General features: G+C 46.5%; 2 protein-coding genes across 2 annotated transcripts in view; both read left to right on the top strand.

Moving 5' to 3' along the window:
* Positions 1 to 6399, top strand: part of HCK (HCK proto-oncogene, Src family tyrosine kinase) — a 41382-nt gene extending 34983 nt beyond the window's left edge. Inside the window, exons 11-13 of the mRNA XM_019458830.2 lie at positions 1504 to 1657; positions 2508 to 2639; positions 5876 to 6399. Coding sequence (XP_019314375.1) covers positions 1504 to 1657; positions 2508 to 2639; positions 5876 to 6075 — 486 coding nt within the window. The 3' untranslated portion in view covers positions 6076 to 6399. The remainder of the gene's footprint in view (positions 1 to 1503; positions 1658 to 2507; positions 2640 to 5875) is intronic.
* A 4633-nt stretch (positions 6400 to 11032) lies between these two features.
* TM9SF4 (transmembrane 9 superfamily member 4) overlaps positions 11033 to 17171 on the top strand; it is a 53031-nt gene continuing 46892 nt past the window's right edge. Inside the window, exon 1 of the mRNA XM_019458827.2 lies at positions 11033 to 11195. Within this exon, the coding sequence (XP_019314372.1) occupies positions 11181 to 11195 (15 nt within the window). The 5' untranslated portion in view covers positions 11033 to 11180. The remainder of the gene's footprint in view (positions 11196 to 17171) is intronic.

The raw sequence follows: 17171 nt of genomic DNA, 5'->3' as shown, positions 1-17171 counted from the left end.
TAGGCTTGTTTTGGTTTGGTCTGTCTTGCCATGCTCCCCTATCCCACCCCCAAAATCTCACCAGATTGCACCCAGCTGCAATCCTCCAAAACAGTCCTCCAGTTCTGCAGTAATTGGAGGCAACGTGGGGCACAGGTATTGGAAATCCACAGACTGGTTTGAATCCGGCATTCAAAATTTTCCTGGTTGTATGATCTGGAAAGTGTCCCCCCTCTATAAAACATATAAACGTATTATAATGAGACCTGGCCCAAGGAGCTCAAAGCCCAATTTGTAAACTGTAAGTACTGTTTTCTGGGTGTCTGGGAGCTCATTATAAACCTCTTTATGAGAGTTAAACGCACAAACCCTTGTAAGTGGAAAATGTCTCTGAGGAAAAAAATCCCACATCTTTCTGTCAGAGGCTTCCAGGGACCCATTCACTGTGAATAAGAACCCTCCATACAGGGGCACCTGGCTGGCTCAGTTGGAAACGCATGCAACTCTCGATCTCGGTGTCATGAGTTCGAGCCCCATGTAGAGATTACTTAAAAAAGACTTTTTTAACTTAAAAAAGAATCTTCCATATATCTATTATTCATTCAGCAGCCATAATGGCATTAAAATATGTATCAGGCCATGTCATACTCCTGCTCCAGTCCTTCTACCATCCTCCCACTGCACTCAGAATACAGTCCAACCCCTCTTCAAACCTAGAAGGTTCTTCACAATCAGCCGCCTCCCTTTCAACTTCAACTCCATGTGGCAACTTCTGCTCAGCCCCCTGTTCCATGAACACCCAAACTCATTCCTGCCTCTGGGCCTTTGCATATGATGTTCTTGCTGCCAGGAATACTCTTATTTCACACACTTAGTACCACCACTTGGATCTTTGCCAAAACTTCACCTCCTCAAAGCAGCCTTCCCTGACCACCCAATCCAAAACAGCCCTCTACACTTCATGTCCTGCTACTCTGCTTTATGCTTTATGGCACTTACCGCCACCTGCGGGGGCATTGCCTGCCTCAGCACCTGCTCAAGTAATAGGTCTGGCACCCGGGAGACACTCAGTAGATTTTTCTTGAACGAATAAATGAATTTTCCCCACCCAAGCTTGAGAATGAAGAAGGTACAAGAGATATACAGCAGAATATGACATTAGCCTAGGTTGTCCCCAGAAAGAGGGCTGGGGATGAAAGTACCTCACAGTATCCTGGTGTGTGTGTGAGCGGGGGAGGCTCCTGGGAAAATAATGCCATTGCTTTCTCCTCTAAGTAGTCTCTGGGAGTTTGGGAACCCTAGAGAAAACCCCCCAAAGAGAACCAGGCCCTGAGATTCCCCCCAGCCTGGACATGAAGGTAGAGAAATGCCAACCTGAGCTCAGGACCCTTCCATAAGAAAGGGGGAGCTGCGTGCACACACTTCCCCGTTTTCTCAAACTTGGACGCTCCTCTTGTGTTTTGGGGTGGGACCCACCTTGGGCTGGGCCACTTGTGAGGATGAAGTTGTCTGTTTTGGGTGGAGATTGCAGAAGGCATGGCCTTCATCGAGAAGAGGAACTACATTCACCGAGATCTCCGAGCCGCCAACATCCTGGTCTCTGCGTCCCTGGTGTGCAAGATTGCCGACTTTGGCCTGGCGCGTCTCATTGAGGACAATGAATACACGGCCCGGGAAGGTAGGGAGCGCCGCCCAGGGACCGTGGGGCCACTTGGGTGGGCTGTGAGTGAGTGCTGAGAGTTGAGACATGTGTCTGTCCTGGCACCAGCTCTTGTCATTAAGCTTGATGGAGTCCTTCTGGATAGAGTCTCCAGGCCTGTAGTCTCACCCAGTGGCTCTGATCAATTTTAGGTTGCACTAGCCAAGTGCATGTTGGATTTAAGGGGAGGGCAACTGTGTGGGTAATAGATGAAAACTGGGAAAAATCCAAATGTCCATAAGTAGTAGAATGGATATATAAGTTGTGGTACATTCATGTAATATAATGTTATGCAGCAATGGAAAATTCCAAACCAGTGCTACATGCAAAAGTCGTTGCAGGATGGCTCCATTTATATAAAATTCAGAAACAGGCAAACTCGGGTATGAATAGCAACATTATTCACAACAGCCAGAAAGTGGAAGCAACAACAGAATATTGTTCAGCCACAAAAAAGGAATGAAGTACTGATACATGCTAACCGTGGATACACTTTCAAAACATCATGTTAAGTGAAAGAAGCCAGACACCAGGATGGCACATTGTATGATTCCATTTATACGGGGCCTTGAGGACCCTACTCTTCAGGGGCTGTGGTTCACTGGAGTATCAGCTGAATCAACGAGGGGTCCCAGAGTGTCAGCTCCCCCGCCACACCCCACACCCCTGTGCCTGTTCCTCTCCACTCTAGATATCTGTCCTGAGGATAGATACCCCTTGCTTCCGCGGAGGCGGGACTGAAGGGTGTTCCCCTGTCCCGTTCCCCAGCACACACCCAGCCCTGACTGCTCCCAGACTCTCGCTGACTCTGCTCTGTCCAACCCCACAGGGGCCAAGTTCCCCATCAAGTGGACGGCTCCTGAGGCCATCAACTTTGGCTCTTTTACCATCAAATCAGACGTCTGGTCCTTTGGTATTCTGCTGATGGAGATCGTCACCTATGGCCGGATCCCTTACCCAGGTAGGGAAGGGGGCATCAGCTGCGACTGCTTCCATGGCCCAGCCTGGCTCCCTTCACTTGTCAGTGTGTCCATTCAGGCAGAGATCTTGATCCTTGCCCCCAACCTCCCCTCACCTGCCCCATCTCAGTTCAATGTACCACCATCCACCCAATTTCTTAGGCTGAAAATCTGGGAGCTTCCTTGGTCCTTCCTTTTCTCTCACGCCTTGCTACATCCAAGCAGTCACAAGATTCTGGCCATTTGACTCCAAAATACACACCCAGGGGCACCTGAGTGGCTCAGTTGGTTAAACAACCGACTCTTGGTTTTGGCTCAGGTTATGATCCACGGTTCTTGAGTTCGAGCCCTGCAGTGCAGAGCCTGCTTGGGATTCTCTCTCTTTGCCCCTCTCCTGCTCATGCTCACTCTCTCTCTCTCTCTCTCTCTCTCAAAATAAATACACTTAAAAAAATACACATCCACTTTTTTTTTAATGTTTATTTTTGAGCATCATGATCTCACAGTTCGTGGGTTCAAGACCGGTGTCAGGCTCTGTGCTGACAGCTCAGAGCCTGGAGCCTGTTTCAGATTCTGTGTATCCCTCCCTCTGTCCCTCCCCCGCTCATGCTCTGTCTCTCTCTCAAAAATAAATATTAAAATTTTTTTTTAATTTTCCCCACCAGACACTGAGCTCTATGAAGCCAGAAAACATGTCTATATTCCTCATTAATATATCTGCACTGCTCACCTCTGTGCTTGGCACACAGTCGATACTTAATAACTATTTATTGAATGGATGACTGTATCCCCAATGTCTATGGGCAGCACCCTATGCTGAACAGACCACGTAGGTACAGGTATACCCAACATGTAGATTGCCCAAGACTCAGTAAATAATCTCATTTTCTGTTCCTTTTTGGTCAGGGTGTGTCCTTATGGATCTGTAGCCAGAACACTGGGGAGAAGGGGAAAGGTAGATATAAAGGGTCCCTGAGTTTATGTTCTTGCCCCATCCTCGATTACACTTTGAGAAATTCACTTCGCTTCTTCTACCCCAGTGTTCTCACTTTTTAAAAATATAGGCAATGACATCAACCTTGCAGAAGTGGTTATGAAGATTAGAAATAGGGGCAGCTGGGTGACTCAGTCAGTTAAGCATCCAACTCTTGATTTTGGTTTAGGTCATGGTCCGCGGTGTGTGAGTTAGAGCCCCGCACTGGGCTCTGTGCTGAGAGCGCAGTCTGCTTGGGATTCTTAAAAAAAAAAAAAAAATTAATTTTAAAATTAAAAAAAAATTAAATGTCTTTAAAAAAAATTTAAAGGGGGCACCTGGGTGGCTCAGTTGGTTGAGCTTCTGACTTCGGCTCAGGTCATGATCTCACGGTTCGTGAGTTCAAACTCCACATCAGGCTTGTTGCTGTCAGCACAGAGCCCGCTTCAGATCCTCTGGCCCTCTCTCTCTGCCCCTCCCCCGTTTGCACTCTCCCGAAAATAAATTAAAAAGACATTTTTGAAAAGATTAGAAATAAAAGATGTAGATACTTGGTTCATTCATCACTATTGATCAAATACCTACTATGTGTTGGGCACTGAGGATACAGTGAGAGATGAGGTCTCTGCTCGTAAGGAGCACATCCTAGCCATGGAGCACATCCAGGCTAGCGTGTCATCCTAGGCTCTCCATCTCAGCTGGAGATCACTGCTGAGGAGAATATGAAGCAGGACGTGTGTGAGGGAGTGACATGGGGCACCTGTGAGAGAGGGTGACGTGGGGCTCCCCAGCACCTGTCAGAGCAGGTCATATGTGACTTGAAAGACAGCTCAGTGAGGATCTAGAGAAAAGATTCCAGGGAGAAGGCATTGCTTTGCTAGCTCTTAGGCCCAGAGATGTGCCTGAAGAAAAGCAAGGAAGCCTGGTAGCTGGAGACAAGGAATGAGAGCAGATGGTGAACAATGAGGTTGGCAGGGACCAGATCAGGTAGGGCCCATGGTCATGGCGAAGGGTGTGGATTGTGGATGTTAGTCTAAGTGTACGGGAGCCATTGGAGAGTCTGGAGCAGGGAAGTAGCATCATCTGATTTCCATCTTTAAGTGATGCTTTGGTTCAGCATGGAGAGTGGGTTGGGGGCTGGGGAGAAGGTAACAGCCACAGCAGTGGGGACAGGGAGAGGTGGTAGAGACAGACGCAAGTTGATGGGTTGATACTACATTTCAGAAGAAGGAAAAATGTGACTTGCTGATGTGGAAGGTGAGACAGAGAGAGAGAGGGAGGAGAACCAAGGTCGACCCTCTTGGTTTTTGTGGAGCAGCTGGGTAGATGTTGGTGGATGGTCTAGGGATAGAACTTCAAGAGTTCTGGTTTAGCCCTGTTAAATTTGACGTGACTTGTAATATCCAAGTAAAGATGTTCAGAGAAGCACTTGGATGTATGAGTTTGGTGCTCCAGACTGGTAGTATAAAATCGGGGATCATAGACATGTGGAAGATTGTTCTTAGGGATACCCCACATTGGGGCGCCTGGGTGGCTCAGTCAGTTGAGCGTCCGACTTTGGCTCAGGTCATGATCTCGCGGTCTATGAGTTTGAGCCTCGCATCAGGCTCTGTGCTGACAGCTCAGAGCCTAGAATCTGCTTCGGATTCTGTGTCTCCCTCTCTCTCTGCCCCTCCCCCTCTCATGCCCTGTCTCTGTCAAAAATAAATAAAACATTAAAAAAAAAATTTAAGGATACCCCACATAAACATCAGTTGAACAAGGAAATGGTCCCACTCACAGAGTGACATAGAGACAGGCTGCCTGTTTTTTTCTTGAGAGTACACCAGTAAAAACCAGGCAATCGGTTATGGGACCTAAATCCATTAGGATGCATTAGGCTGGAAGTAACAAAATAACTAAGAGTGTGGAAACAGTAGGCGAGTTCTTAGTCCCCAGGATGAGGAGCCTGGCAGGATCATGTGTCTGTGTTGAAGGAAAGCGGAGGGGTGTATCTTCCAAGGCCTCTTTTCTCATCAGGGAGGAACACCTTTCCTTCAGTCTCCTGGGAGAATGCCCCTCAGCTCCCATTGGCCAAAACTGGGTGCCATGTCCCTGCCCTGCCTGCAGGGGAGGCTGGGGAAGGGGTACCTGGCTTTCCCAGTGGGAGGGGCTCAGCTCCCAGGAGAGGTAAGAAGTGATGGCTCCTGAGGACGCAACAGTGTCTGCCACCCCAGGATTCCCTGTCCCAGTCCCTCCCTTTTTCACTCCATGGCCCCTTCTCAGGGATGTCAAACCCTGAGGTGATCCGGGCACTGGAGCATGGATACCGGATGCCTCGACCCGAGAACTGCCCCGAGGGACTCTACAACATGATGACACGCTGCTGGAAGAACCGCCCTGAGGAGCGGCCCACCTTCGAATATATCCAGAGCGTGCTGGATGACTTCTACACGGCCACGGAGAGCCAGTACCAACAGCCATGATGGGTGGAGCCCGGGCAGGGCCGAGTACCCAGCTGACGCCCAAAAGGTGGTTCCAGCGCCATCTGCCTGGTGCCTGCTTGTCCTTCCCACTCCCGGACACCCACCCTCGTCCCAGCCACAGCGCCTCACCTGTCAGGTGGGTGGGCTGAACTGGACAATCTCTTTTTGACTCTAGCAATCTCCAGTCTGCCATCCTCAGGAGACCCCAAGTTGATATTTCTTCTAGTGCCTGGGACAGCTGGATTCCGGTTACAGCTGTGGTTTGGACGGGAAACTTTTAAAAATCATGAAATAAATATTTAAATAAACGATACAAATGCTAAAGGCTTTCCTGACAGCTTGTCTTGTTCTGCCAGTTCCTGAATATCTATTTGCCTTTTTGCTAGATGACAAGACAGAAAGGGGCAGGGACCCTTCCAAAGACCAGCAGTCTGAAGAGAAATGGGGTCCGATGCTCCAGCTTTTCTAACTGGCCCCCCAAGTAGTCGCTGGCTATGTTAGTTTCCTACGGCTTCTGCAACAAATGACCACAAATTTGGTGGCTTAAAACACAAATTCATTATCTCACAGCTCCAGAGGTCAGAGTCTGAAATGGGTTTGGCAGGGCTACGTGCCTTTTGGAGCCTCTAGGGGAGAATTCATTTCCTCGTCTTTTCTGACTTCTAGAAACTGACACATTCCCTGACTCGTGCTTTTCTTCCACTCGTCACTCCAAACTGCTTGTCGTCACATCTCCTTCCCTGACCGGCTCCTGCCTCCCTCTTTCACATGTAGGGATACCTGTTAGTACATTGGGCCCACCTGGAGAATCCAGACTAACTTTTCCCTTTCAAGATCCTTAATCACATCTGCAAAGCAAAGCCCCTTTTGCCATGTAAGGCAACATCTTCACAGGATCCAGGGATTAAGACAGGGACATCTTGGGCAGGGAGGAGGGGCATTATTCTGCTAATCACATTGGCACTGGGATGCTGGTTGGGTTGTGTCTCCAAAGAGCTGAGTTTGCCAAGATGATAGGAATGATTTTTCATGACTGGAGCCCGGACTTTCCTGCCAAGCCACAGTGATACTTGAGCTGGTTAGTCTGGGTCTCCCCTAGGGCTGCAGGGCTGTCCGAAGCCGGGGCATTTCCCATGGCCAAGCAGCCATCGTGGTTGTTAAGATAGTATCCACCATCGTAGGAATACCAGAGTCTGGAGATGTAGTTGCTGAGAGCTATCTGGTTCCCTGTGTGGGAAGTTCTCAGTAGAGGGGAGGGAGATGTGGGAAGGAAGTAGAGAGGACAAGGATCAATGGGCCCTTCCTGCATGTTGTCTCAGTTGAAAGTGCCTGACATTAGCTTTCGTTGGAAGGGGAACAACGGGAAGAGGTGGACAGCGAGATGGGGAGCCAACGACACCTTTCTATATCATTGCATCCCCTGAAAGATTTACTTCACAGCACCTGCCAGGGTCCCCTGGAGCCCTATCCTGAATTGCTTCTGTACCCCTGAGTAGCACAGAGGAACTGGGTATAAGCAGTGGAAAGCACATCTAGCAGTGTTTCAACTTACCTAGTCGGTAACTGAATTTCTCTCCTGCTTTCTTGTTTGGGATATGTTTTTGGGTATTCGAAAGCGGAGCTCATCTCCTGCAGTAGGAATTTGCACTCATGATTTGTGGTGCATTGGATTGCTGTTCAGTGATCCGTAGGAGGGAGCCTATTGCTACATGGACAAGACCAGGGGTCAATTCCTACCCTCCTGCTCCTTCAGTTTAACTGCCCTATACTGTGATTTATCCATCTGGTCACAGGAAAAACAGATTAAACTATGGGGACATATACAACACCAAAGCACAGCCCATGAAAGAAAATATTGATACACTGGACTCCATTAAATTTAAAAACTCTGCTCTGAGAAAGACACTGTTAAGAAAATGAAAAGACGGGGCGCCTGGGTGGCTCAGTCGGTTAAGCGTCCGACTTCAGCTCAGGTCATGATCTCGTGGTCCGTGAGTTCAAGCCCCGTGTCGGGCTCTGGGCTGATGGCTCAGAGCCTGGAGCCTGCTTCCGATTCTGTGTCTCCCTCTCTCTCTGCCCCTCCCCCGTTCATGCTCTGTCTCTCTGTGTCTCAAAAATAAATAAAACGTTAAAAGAAAAATTAAAAAAAAAAAAAAGAAAATGAAAAGACAAGCTCCAATCTGGGAGAAAATATTTGCAAAACACATGTCTGATAAAAGACCGGTATCCAAAATATACAAAGCATCCTTAAAGGCCAACAATAAGAAAACAAACAACCCAATTAAGAAATGGTCAAAGACCTGAACAGACACCTCACAAAAGAAGATATGCTCAGTCTGTTAAGTGTCCGACTTCAGCTCAAGTCATGATCTCACAGTTTGTGAGTTCAAGTCCCGCATCCAGCTCCGTGCTGACAGCTCAGAGCCTGCAGCCTGTTTTAGATTCTGGGTCTCCCTCTCTCTCTCTGCCCCTCCCTGGCTTGTGCTCTCGCTCTCTCTCAAAAATAAAATAAATGAACATTAAAAAAGAAATAACAGATATGCAGGTGGCAAACAAGCCACCTGAGAAGATGTTCACCTGAGAAGACGAGAAGATGTTCAACATCATATGTCAGAGAAGTACAAATTGAAACAATGAGATATCACCACACGTTACTTAGAATGGCCCAAATCCAACCACTGACAATACCAAAGGCTGGCAAGAACTTGGAGCAGCAAGAACTCTCATTCATTGCTGGTGGGGATGCAAGATGGTGCAGTCACTTTGGAAAAAATTTGGTCGCCTCTTACAAAACCACACATGTTCTTGCCATACAATCCAGTAATTGCATCCCTTGACATTTACTCAAGCATGTTGAAAACTTTTGTCCATGTAGGAAGCTACACGCTAATGTTTGCAGTAGCTTTATTTACAATTGTCAAAATTTGGAAGTGACTAAGATGCCTTTCTACAGGTGAAGAGATGAACAAACTGTGGTATATCCATATATTGGAATATTGTTCGGTGATCCAAAGGAACGAGCCATCAAGACACGGAAGAACCCTACACGCACAGAGCCAAGTGAAAGAAGCCAACCTGAAAAGGCTACACACCATGCAGTCCAACTGTGCCATTCTGGAAAATGCAAAACTTCAGAGATAATAAAAAGATCAGTGGTTGCCGGGGGTTTGGCAGAGAAGGAGGGATGAATAAAGAGGAACATAGGGGATTTTTAGGGTAGTGAAAACATTCTGTATGATACTTTTAATGGTGGATACATATCATTATCTGTTAAAACTCAATGCATAGCACAAAGAGTGTATTATAATGCAAATTACAGAATTAAGTTAATGAAAATAAAAATAATAATAGGCTCATCAATTGTAACATGTAGCATACTAAGGCAACATGTTAATCATAGAGGAAACTGGAGACCAGGTGAGGGAGTATATGAGAATTTTGTGTTTTCTACTCATTTTTCTGTAAACTTACAACTGCTCTAAAAAATAAAGTCTGGGAGCACCTGGGTGGCTCAGTCGGTTAAGAGTCCGACTCTTGATTTCGGCTCAGATCATGATCTCACAGTTCATGGGTTCGAGCCCCATGTCAGGCTCCACAGTGACAGCACAGAGCCTGCTTGGGAATTCTCTCTTTCCCTCTCTCTCTCTCTGATCCTCTCCCTTTCATGTTTTCTCTAAATAAATAAATAAATAAATAATAAGTAAATAAACGTTAAAAAATAAAGTCTGCTGGGGTGCCTGGGTGACTCGGTGGGTTAAGTGTCCAACTATTGATTTCAGCTCAGGTCACGATTTTTCATGGTTTGTGAGATCAAACCCCGAACTGGGGGCTCTATGCTCTGACAGCACAGAGCCTGCTTGGGATTCTCTTTCTCCCTCTTTCTCTGCTTCTCCCCCTCCCTCCCTTTCTCTCTCTCGCTCTCTCTCTCTCTCAAAATAAACATTCTTTAAAAAGTCTGTTAAATAAAAAAGCGAAAGAAAAAAAACACATGGAAATAAATTTTTTGCCACCAATGCTTTGGGAAGACTTCATGCACTCCTCCCCTGCAAGGTGGCAAAGGAGAGCGTAGATAAGATGCCCCATTCTAAGGGGGTACTTGGGTGGCTCGATCAGTTGAGCATTGGACTCTTGATTTTGGCTCAGGTCCATGATCTCATGGTTCTTTTTTTTAAACAACTTTTTGAAAAAGTCTCTGGTAACACTGGTACTGTATCCACTTTACAGCAATACATGGAATAAATGAACTTGCAGATCTTTCCCAATGTTAACACCATGACTCTTTTGAGTCCCCTTTCCAGATATTGGAAATTGAGGCTTAGCAAGATTGAGTAACTTACCTCCAGTCACACTCTTAGCTAACCAAGCCATGGTGAAGTCCATATTCAAAGATGTCTTCCTCCATGAAATATGCTGCTTTTCATCATTTAATAAGTAGTGTATTGTATTGGGCACCTACCATCTACCTGAAGGATTATAAAATAAATGTAAAAAGACAATTGTTTATTGAATACCTACCATATAACATTATATCATTAGATCCTCATCATAAGCCTATTATTATAATCCCTACCTATTTTGCCAATGAGAATAAGGTAGTACAAGGTTAAATAAAAGCGGATCCAACCCTCATAGGAATCACAATCTATTAGAGAGGATATAAAATAGTCAAGCAAATAATCATATACTTAATTACAAATTATTCTCGTAGTTGGACTGCTTTTGGAGCCCTGGTACCCATCCCACTCATTAAATCAGGGCCTCAGGTAACCCTGGCAACGGGTCTTCCTGCCAATAGTAAAGATGGCGTCCAGAGAACAAGCGCGTTTACGCACACCCCCATTACCCACAATACAGTGGGGAAGAAGAGGAGGCGCAGTCTCTGCCAGGAGTTAATATGGCCCCCATAGTTACACCATCCTTTCGTCACCTAATCAGCGACCTCCCTGCCCAGACCAGGCTGCCGATCAGGAGTTAAGTCTTCTCGCCCCTCTGCTGAACACGACTACGGGAGAGATTGAAGCCAGGCAGCACCCCACGGAGTTAAACTCCGTAACCAGGGAAACACCACTTCCGCTGACGTCATTACGGCGACACGTGGATCCAAGATGGCGGCGGCGATGGTGAGTGAAGGAGACTCCGGGAGCCAGAGCTGGAGCGGGGTCCTCCGGGGGCTCCCAGGACCTTCCAGCGCCCCATGCCTGGCCCGAGCCACCTCCGGGACCCCTAGCTCAGTCCTGAGGGACGTCCCTGACTGGGCTTGTCTCTCCCAAACTCCCTCTCCCCGACCCTGGCCCCACACTCAGGCTTGTCAGGGCCCAGAGTTTTGGGGGAGGCACTCGGTAGGAGGGAAGGTCTCGGTTACCGTCTCGGCCGGGTTCCTATTCCTGCTTTGGTCTCCACCTCCTGTGACCCCCTTTTTTTCTAATTTTCACTTCCCAGCTCCGACCCCTCTGAAGAGCCCCCTATTATTTCCACTCTTGCTCCTCCTCCTCACGTCCAGACTTTGGTCCCTCCGCCTTCCGCCTCCCCTCTGTCCTGACCGGTTCGCGGATGCGACCTCACCTCTGACCAGCCTCCCAGCCCAAACCCCGTCTCAGATCCTTTCCGGAGCCCTGTCCTCACCTCCACCTTCAACTGTTCCCACCGCGCACAGGTCTTGACTGTCGCTACCCCGGAGCATGCCCTTACACTGCCCCCCGCCCCCCCTCCCCATCTTCTGTCTCCAGACCCTTCCCTAAACCTTTGTCCCGTCTCTAAATCACCTGTCTGCCTCTCTTCTGGGGAGCTTTTATCCCATTGGTTCTCAAACTTCACTGTGCATAAGACTCGGGGTGTGCGTGGGGGAGGCATGTTAAAAATGTAGTTTCCTGAGCCCCACTCCCAAAGTTGTAATTCAGTAGGTCTAGGTGACGCCCAGGAATCTGCACTTTTAGAAGCACTCCAGTGATTATGATGCAGGTGATCTGTGAACTGCGTTGTGAAAAACACCTTACCAGCCTTGTTTGCTGCCTCCCTCTTGGGTGCCCCTGCAGGGCCACACAGCTCTTTAGGTGGAGGGTTCATTAGAATGGAGCTTGTTAGGATGAAGCCTGTGTGTGGATAAGAGTGCAGGTAAAAGAGCTGTGCCTGGAATGTGGGTCAGAACATTATTGGCTCCTAGTACAGAACCCGGGAAGTAGATCTACGAAAGACTGACCTTCCTTCCAGAAGCTCAGCTCACATTCTCCTTGTCAAGAGACCAGAACCAGAATTGAAGTCACTTCATCCAGAGCGATTTTCTAGGTCTTCCTGTATGTTGCTTCCTCAGCAGATAATTTCATCCTGAGAGTAAATGCAAAGGAAGACAGAAAAAAAGGAGCTGACATTTAACTTCAGCAAAAAAAAGAAAAAAAAGAAAGAAAGAAAGACAGACAGACAAGATTCTTGTGTAAATTCTTTGGTGTTGGTTTTCTCCAAACAATGGTATGTTAATGGCTGACAATGAGTTTCCCTCCTGTTAACCAATTGGTAACATCCTTTTTGTTTAATGAGGGATTCCTTATTTAGAACCTCAGAGGTCAGGTAAAAGATTTCATAGCCTTGCTTGATTTCTATGGTTTCAGACTTCAGTTTAAACCACAAGTGGTGTGTTGAAACTGATTTTTCTCTGGACTATGTTCAAAACAAGAATGGTGTAAGAATGTAACAGAAAAAGTCACACCCTCCTTTGCCCGAGGGGAAAAGTTCAATAAAGTGGCATTTATCACATTGCACTGGGGAAGTTCCTGCCCTGTTCAGAGGTTTTTAAAGAGGTAATAAGTTAGCAATACGTATTTCTGGCACACATTGACTTAATAAATATATGAGTGCCTGCTCTGTGGCAGGAACTGGGGATGTAGTTGTGAATTCGAGGGTCAAGATCCCCCACCCTTGCGGAGCTTTTCTAGTCCGAGGAGAGGAGACAGGCAGTGAACCAGTGAACAGGTAGATGAATGACATAAGGTCAGATTGTGATAAATGCTGTGGAGACAGCAAGGTAAAGTGATAGTGTTTAGGGGCGATGGGGTGATGCAACCACTTTGGAGTAAATGGTCAGAGAAGTCTTTTCAGAGGTGATGTGAGTTGAGACCTGACTGACAAGAAGGAACCAGCATAATGCAAAGAATGTTCCAGACAAAGAAAATGGCAAGCATAAAGGACCAGCGTGGGAAAGAGCTTGGTATATTTGAGGAACACAGAAGGCTGGAGGGGCTGAAGCATGGTGAGGGGTGGGGGTGGGAGAGAATGATGCAAAATGAAACTGGAGAGGCAAGAGCAGCTGTGTTTCTAGAAGCACGCCTATCATTGCAGTGGATTGTAGTCTACAGTTTGTAGTCTGTGGGCTGCATTTTGAAATAGACTGTTCTATTAGGGCGCTTCCCTTTCCCACCCCTCCAGAACATTCCATTTGGGGAGCCAGCTTGTTTTCAGCCTGCAGGGAAACCATGAAAAGGAGTTGGGATTTTATTCTAAGTTCGGTGAAAAGCACGGTCAGTGATTTGGTGTTTGTCACATCACTTGGGAGTATCGTCCTGTGCTTTCATGGTGTATAGAGTAACTGATTTTAAGCTGAAGTTGTAATGTATACAGTGACTCACAGAGGCCAGTTTAAAGGGTGCACATGAGAAACTTTATGTTTGATGCAATAGTGAAAATGAGTGGAAGCAAGTGTATTACAGAGGGACGTGCGTAACAGGGCAGAGTGGGGTCACAGATAGACTTGAGTTTGGTCTGTGTCAAGCGTTTATTACACGGAAGTCAGAACAGTCCCCACACCCTTGTATAATTAATGTTTCACAACCAGTGGGGATGGAGGTGTGTGGATGTGCTCTGGGGGTATATGGGTTTCTGTGGTAAGTCATACAACTAAAGAGGAACCAAGCTAGTGGATTCATTGACCATGGGAACAGGCTGGGTTTTGGGTTTGTCCTTTTGTTTTGAAAGTTAGGGTTATGGGTGCAAGTTGCTAGAGACGTTTTATGGAATTTTCCCTCCCTCCCTTTTCTTGGTGAATGGCTCTTCTTCCTCAGGGGTTGGGCTGCCACCTCTCAGGTCTGTGTTTGCACAGTGGGTGTTTCCTAAAGCTGCAGGGCAAGACTTCTCCCACCATAGCAGTGGATGGCTGATGTAAATGGAAGTTCTGTCAGTTTCCTGCTTTCCTAGTACCCTGGATTTAGAGGACTTTATAAAGTAACAGGATACTGAGTTGTTCTACCTGGGTCTTGGGTGAGAGGCAGGCCCGTATCTCATTCTTGCTGGAATTACTGAGCATATGAAATATGTTTTGGGAAATATTTTGGTGGCATTTGGAAAATGTCCACTGAGTACATTTGTAGGCACCTCAGGAGTGTGGAGACCTCCAGTTGGAGAATAAAACTGTACTTCTCTCATGTGTATCATGGTTCATACGATCTGGATTTTATCGTTTTCCTTTCTTTATTGGATATAATTCATATACCATTAAATTCACCCTTTTGAAGTGGCAGTTTAGTGGTTTTCCATATATTCACAAACTTGTGCAATCCTCACTACCATTGATTTCTAGAACATTTCATCACCCCAAAAAGAAATGCTTTTGTAGTCACTTCCCACTCCTCTGTCCCTGTCAACCACTAATCTGCTTTTTATCTGTATAAGATTTGCCTACTCTGGACAATTCCTGTAACTGGAGTCATAGAATATGTGGCGCTTTTTTTTTTTAACATAGTATAATGTTTTCAAAGATCATCCATGTTGTAGCATGTATCAGTATCTGATTCCTTTTTGTGGCTGAATAATGTTCCACTGTGTGGATAGACCACACTTTGTTTATCCTTTCATCTGTTGATGGACGCTGGGACTTTTGGCTGTTGTGAAGAACGTGGCAGTGAACATTTATGTGCATATATATGTTTTTGTGCAAACACATATTTTCAGTTTTTTGGGTGTACACCTAGGAGTGGAATTGCTAGGTCAGTTCACAGTGTTTTGAAGTTATTTGGGTTTGATCCAGTCCAGAAACAGGGGAATGGGCCGAATGACCACAAGCTTCATTTGGACAGATGGAGGCAGTGTAGCCAACTACCCCCATCCCAGCAGTTCCAGTCAGAAGCACACGAACTGTTTTTAATGGCTAAATCTGGATGGTAGAGGGCTGGACTGCAGGAGGCCTGGACTCTGCCAACAGTCCCATGTGTGGGAAAGTTGCTGTTTTGTCCGGGCCTCGCGTGTGGCTTGGTATCTGCGCATTGAGAACAGAGCCCTGGAGCCCGAGTCAGCAGTCTGGGCTTAGTCCCAGCACTGACACGGATCCACTCTGTGGCCTGAGGCAAGTCCCTTTGGCGTTTTTTTGGTTTGTTTCCACAAATGTCGTACGTGAGATTAAAGTTTGGACTTAATGGTTTCAAAATTTCAGGTTGAAAATTCTGTACTTCAGAATACTCAAATTTAAGTGTTTTTTTCCCCCCATGATCATAGTGTCTGTAGTCTTTCCCAGCTGCTGTCTACTGGGTGTGCTGCCTCTTTGATCTCTCCAGTTGCCCTACCTGGTATGGATTGGATTCCACAGGAGCCGCTGTGTCCTTGGAGTTAAGGTGCCGACCCCAGGCCCTGGTTCCGATGTGTTTCTCTGAGGAGTCCCTTTAAAGGAGCACCTTAATCCTCTCAGGAAGTACAGAGGAGACCGAGACAACATTAAGTTGCCTCTTGGTTTCTTTTTTACAACTTGGACAAAAGTTCTCCTTTGATCTTGGCATTAAAGAAACAGGTCACAGAATGCTGGAGAAGGTTGAGTTTTGATCTCTGGGCACTGGCAGGAAGGTGGGAAGGACCCAGGATGAGCAGGGCCATCTGGCCACGGACGAATGATAGCCACCTACCACCCCCCAACCTGCTTTGATCCCTGAACCATTTGCTGACACTAGTGTTTCCCAAATGGGGCACTGTTGGGGACACCCAGGACTTCTCAGTTCCATCTCCGTCCTCCTCATTGCTTCCTTCTCTGCCTTCCTAACATGATTTCTCACCTATGCCTGAGCATTAAACTGACAGGCCTCCCACGGTTTGAAATCCTGAGGTTTTGTATTCAGAGGATATGCTTAGTGCTACTAACAGTTCTTAAAAAACAAAATCAAATCATAAGTTGGAACTGAATTCTTAAGCCGGTTTAGAAGGGAGTGTGGGTGCCCTGGCAAGTCACTTAACATCTTCGGGCCTTACTTTCTACTCGTGGTACGTTAGATGCTATAAATTTCGCAGTCCATGGGCCACATCTTCATGTGGACTTGATTTGGGGTGGGTTTTTTTTTTAATTTGTTTTGTTTTGTTTTGACTGTCACAGGCTTAAAATTTTTTGAGTTGGTTGCCAAAACATTTCATAATTGGGAGATTTCACATTTAAAAGCTTCTAGGTTTTCATTTTCTCTTGAGAATTTGGGCCCAGATTCCCTGTCAAGGGCGTTCCCCATATGGGGCCCAGCTCACCAATCCTCGGTGCCCTCCTGTGTTACTCTTGAGCAGCCTCACCGTTTAGGTCACGTGCATGGTCCCACTAAGTGTTTAAATTTGCAACCCCCGAATAAGTTGGTCTCATAAGGTGTGTCCTACTCTGACATTCTGATTCAAAAGCTATCAAAGGTTTGTAGTAACCACCTATGTGACCTGACTTTAAGAGAAAAATTTCTACTCACATGATATTTCAGTTGATAAACCATATGCCCATCCACTATTCCATATAATCCTTACAAAAGTCCATTTTACAGGTGAAGAAACTAAGCCTTGGTCTAAGGACCTGGGCTAGAATCTGACACTGTGATTGATTTCATAACTTTGGGCAAGCTGTTTTTTAAACTTCAATTGCCATTTTTAAAATCTTTGTGTGTGTGTTTAAAAAAAATACATATATATACACATGTATGTACACATTTATCATTGTAACTTTAAAAAAAAATTTTAATGTTTATTTTTTTGAAAGAACGAGCAGGAGAGGGGCAGAGAAAGAAGGGGACAGAGGATCTGAAGCAGGCTTTGCACTGACAGCAGAGAACCCGATGAGGGGATGTGAGGGGATGAGGGGCTCAGGAGATCCTATCATTGTAATT

Source organism: Panthera pardus, unplaced genomic scaffold (genome assembly GCF_024362965.1).
Source record: "Panthera pardus isolate Hobbes unplaced genomic scaffold, ASM2436296v1 HiC_scaffold_25, whole genome shotgun sequence".
NCBI classification, from domain to species: domain Eukaryota; kingdom Metazoa; phylum Chordata; class Mammalia; order Carnivora; family Felidae; genus Panthera; species Panthera pardus.
The sequence above is the reverse complement of the archived record's forward strand: the minus strand, read 5'-3'. Positions and strand labels throughout refer to the sequence as shown.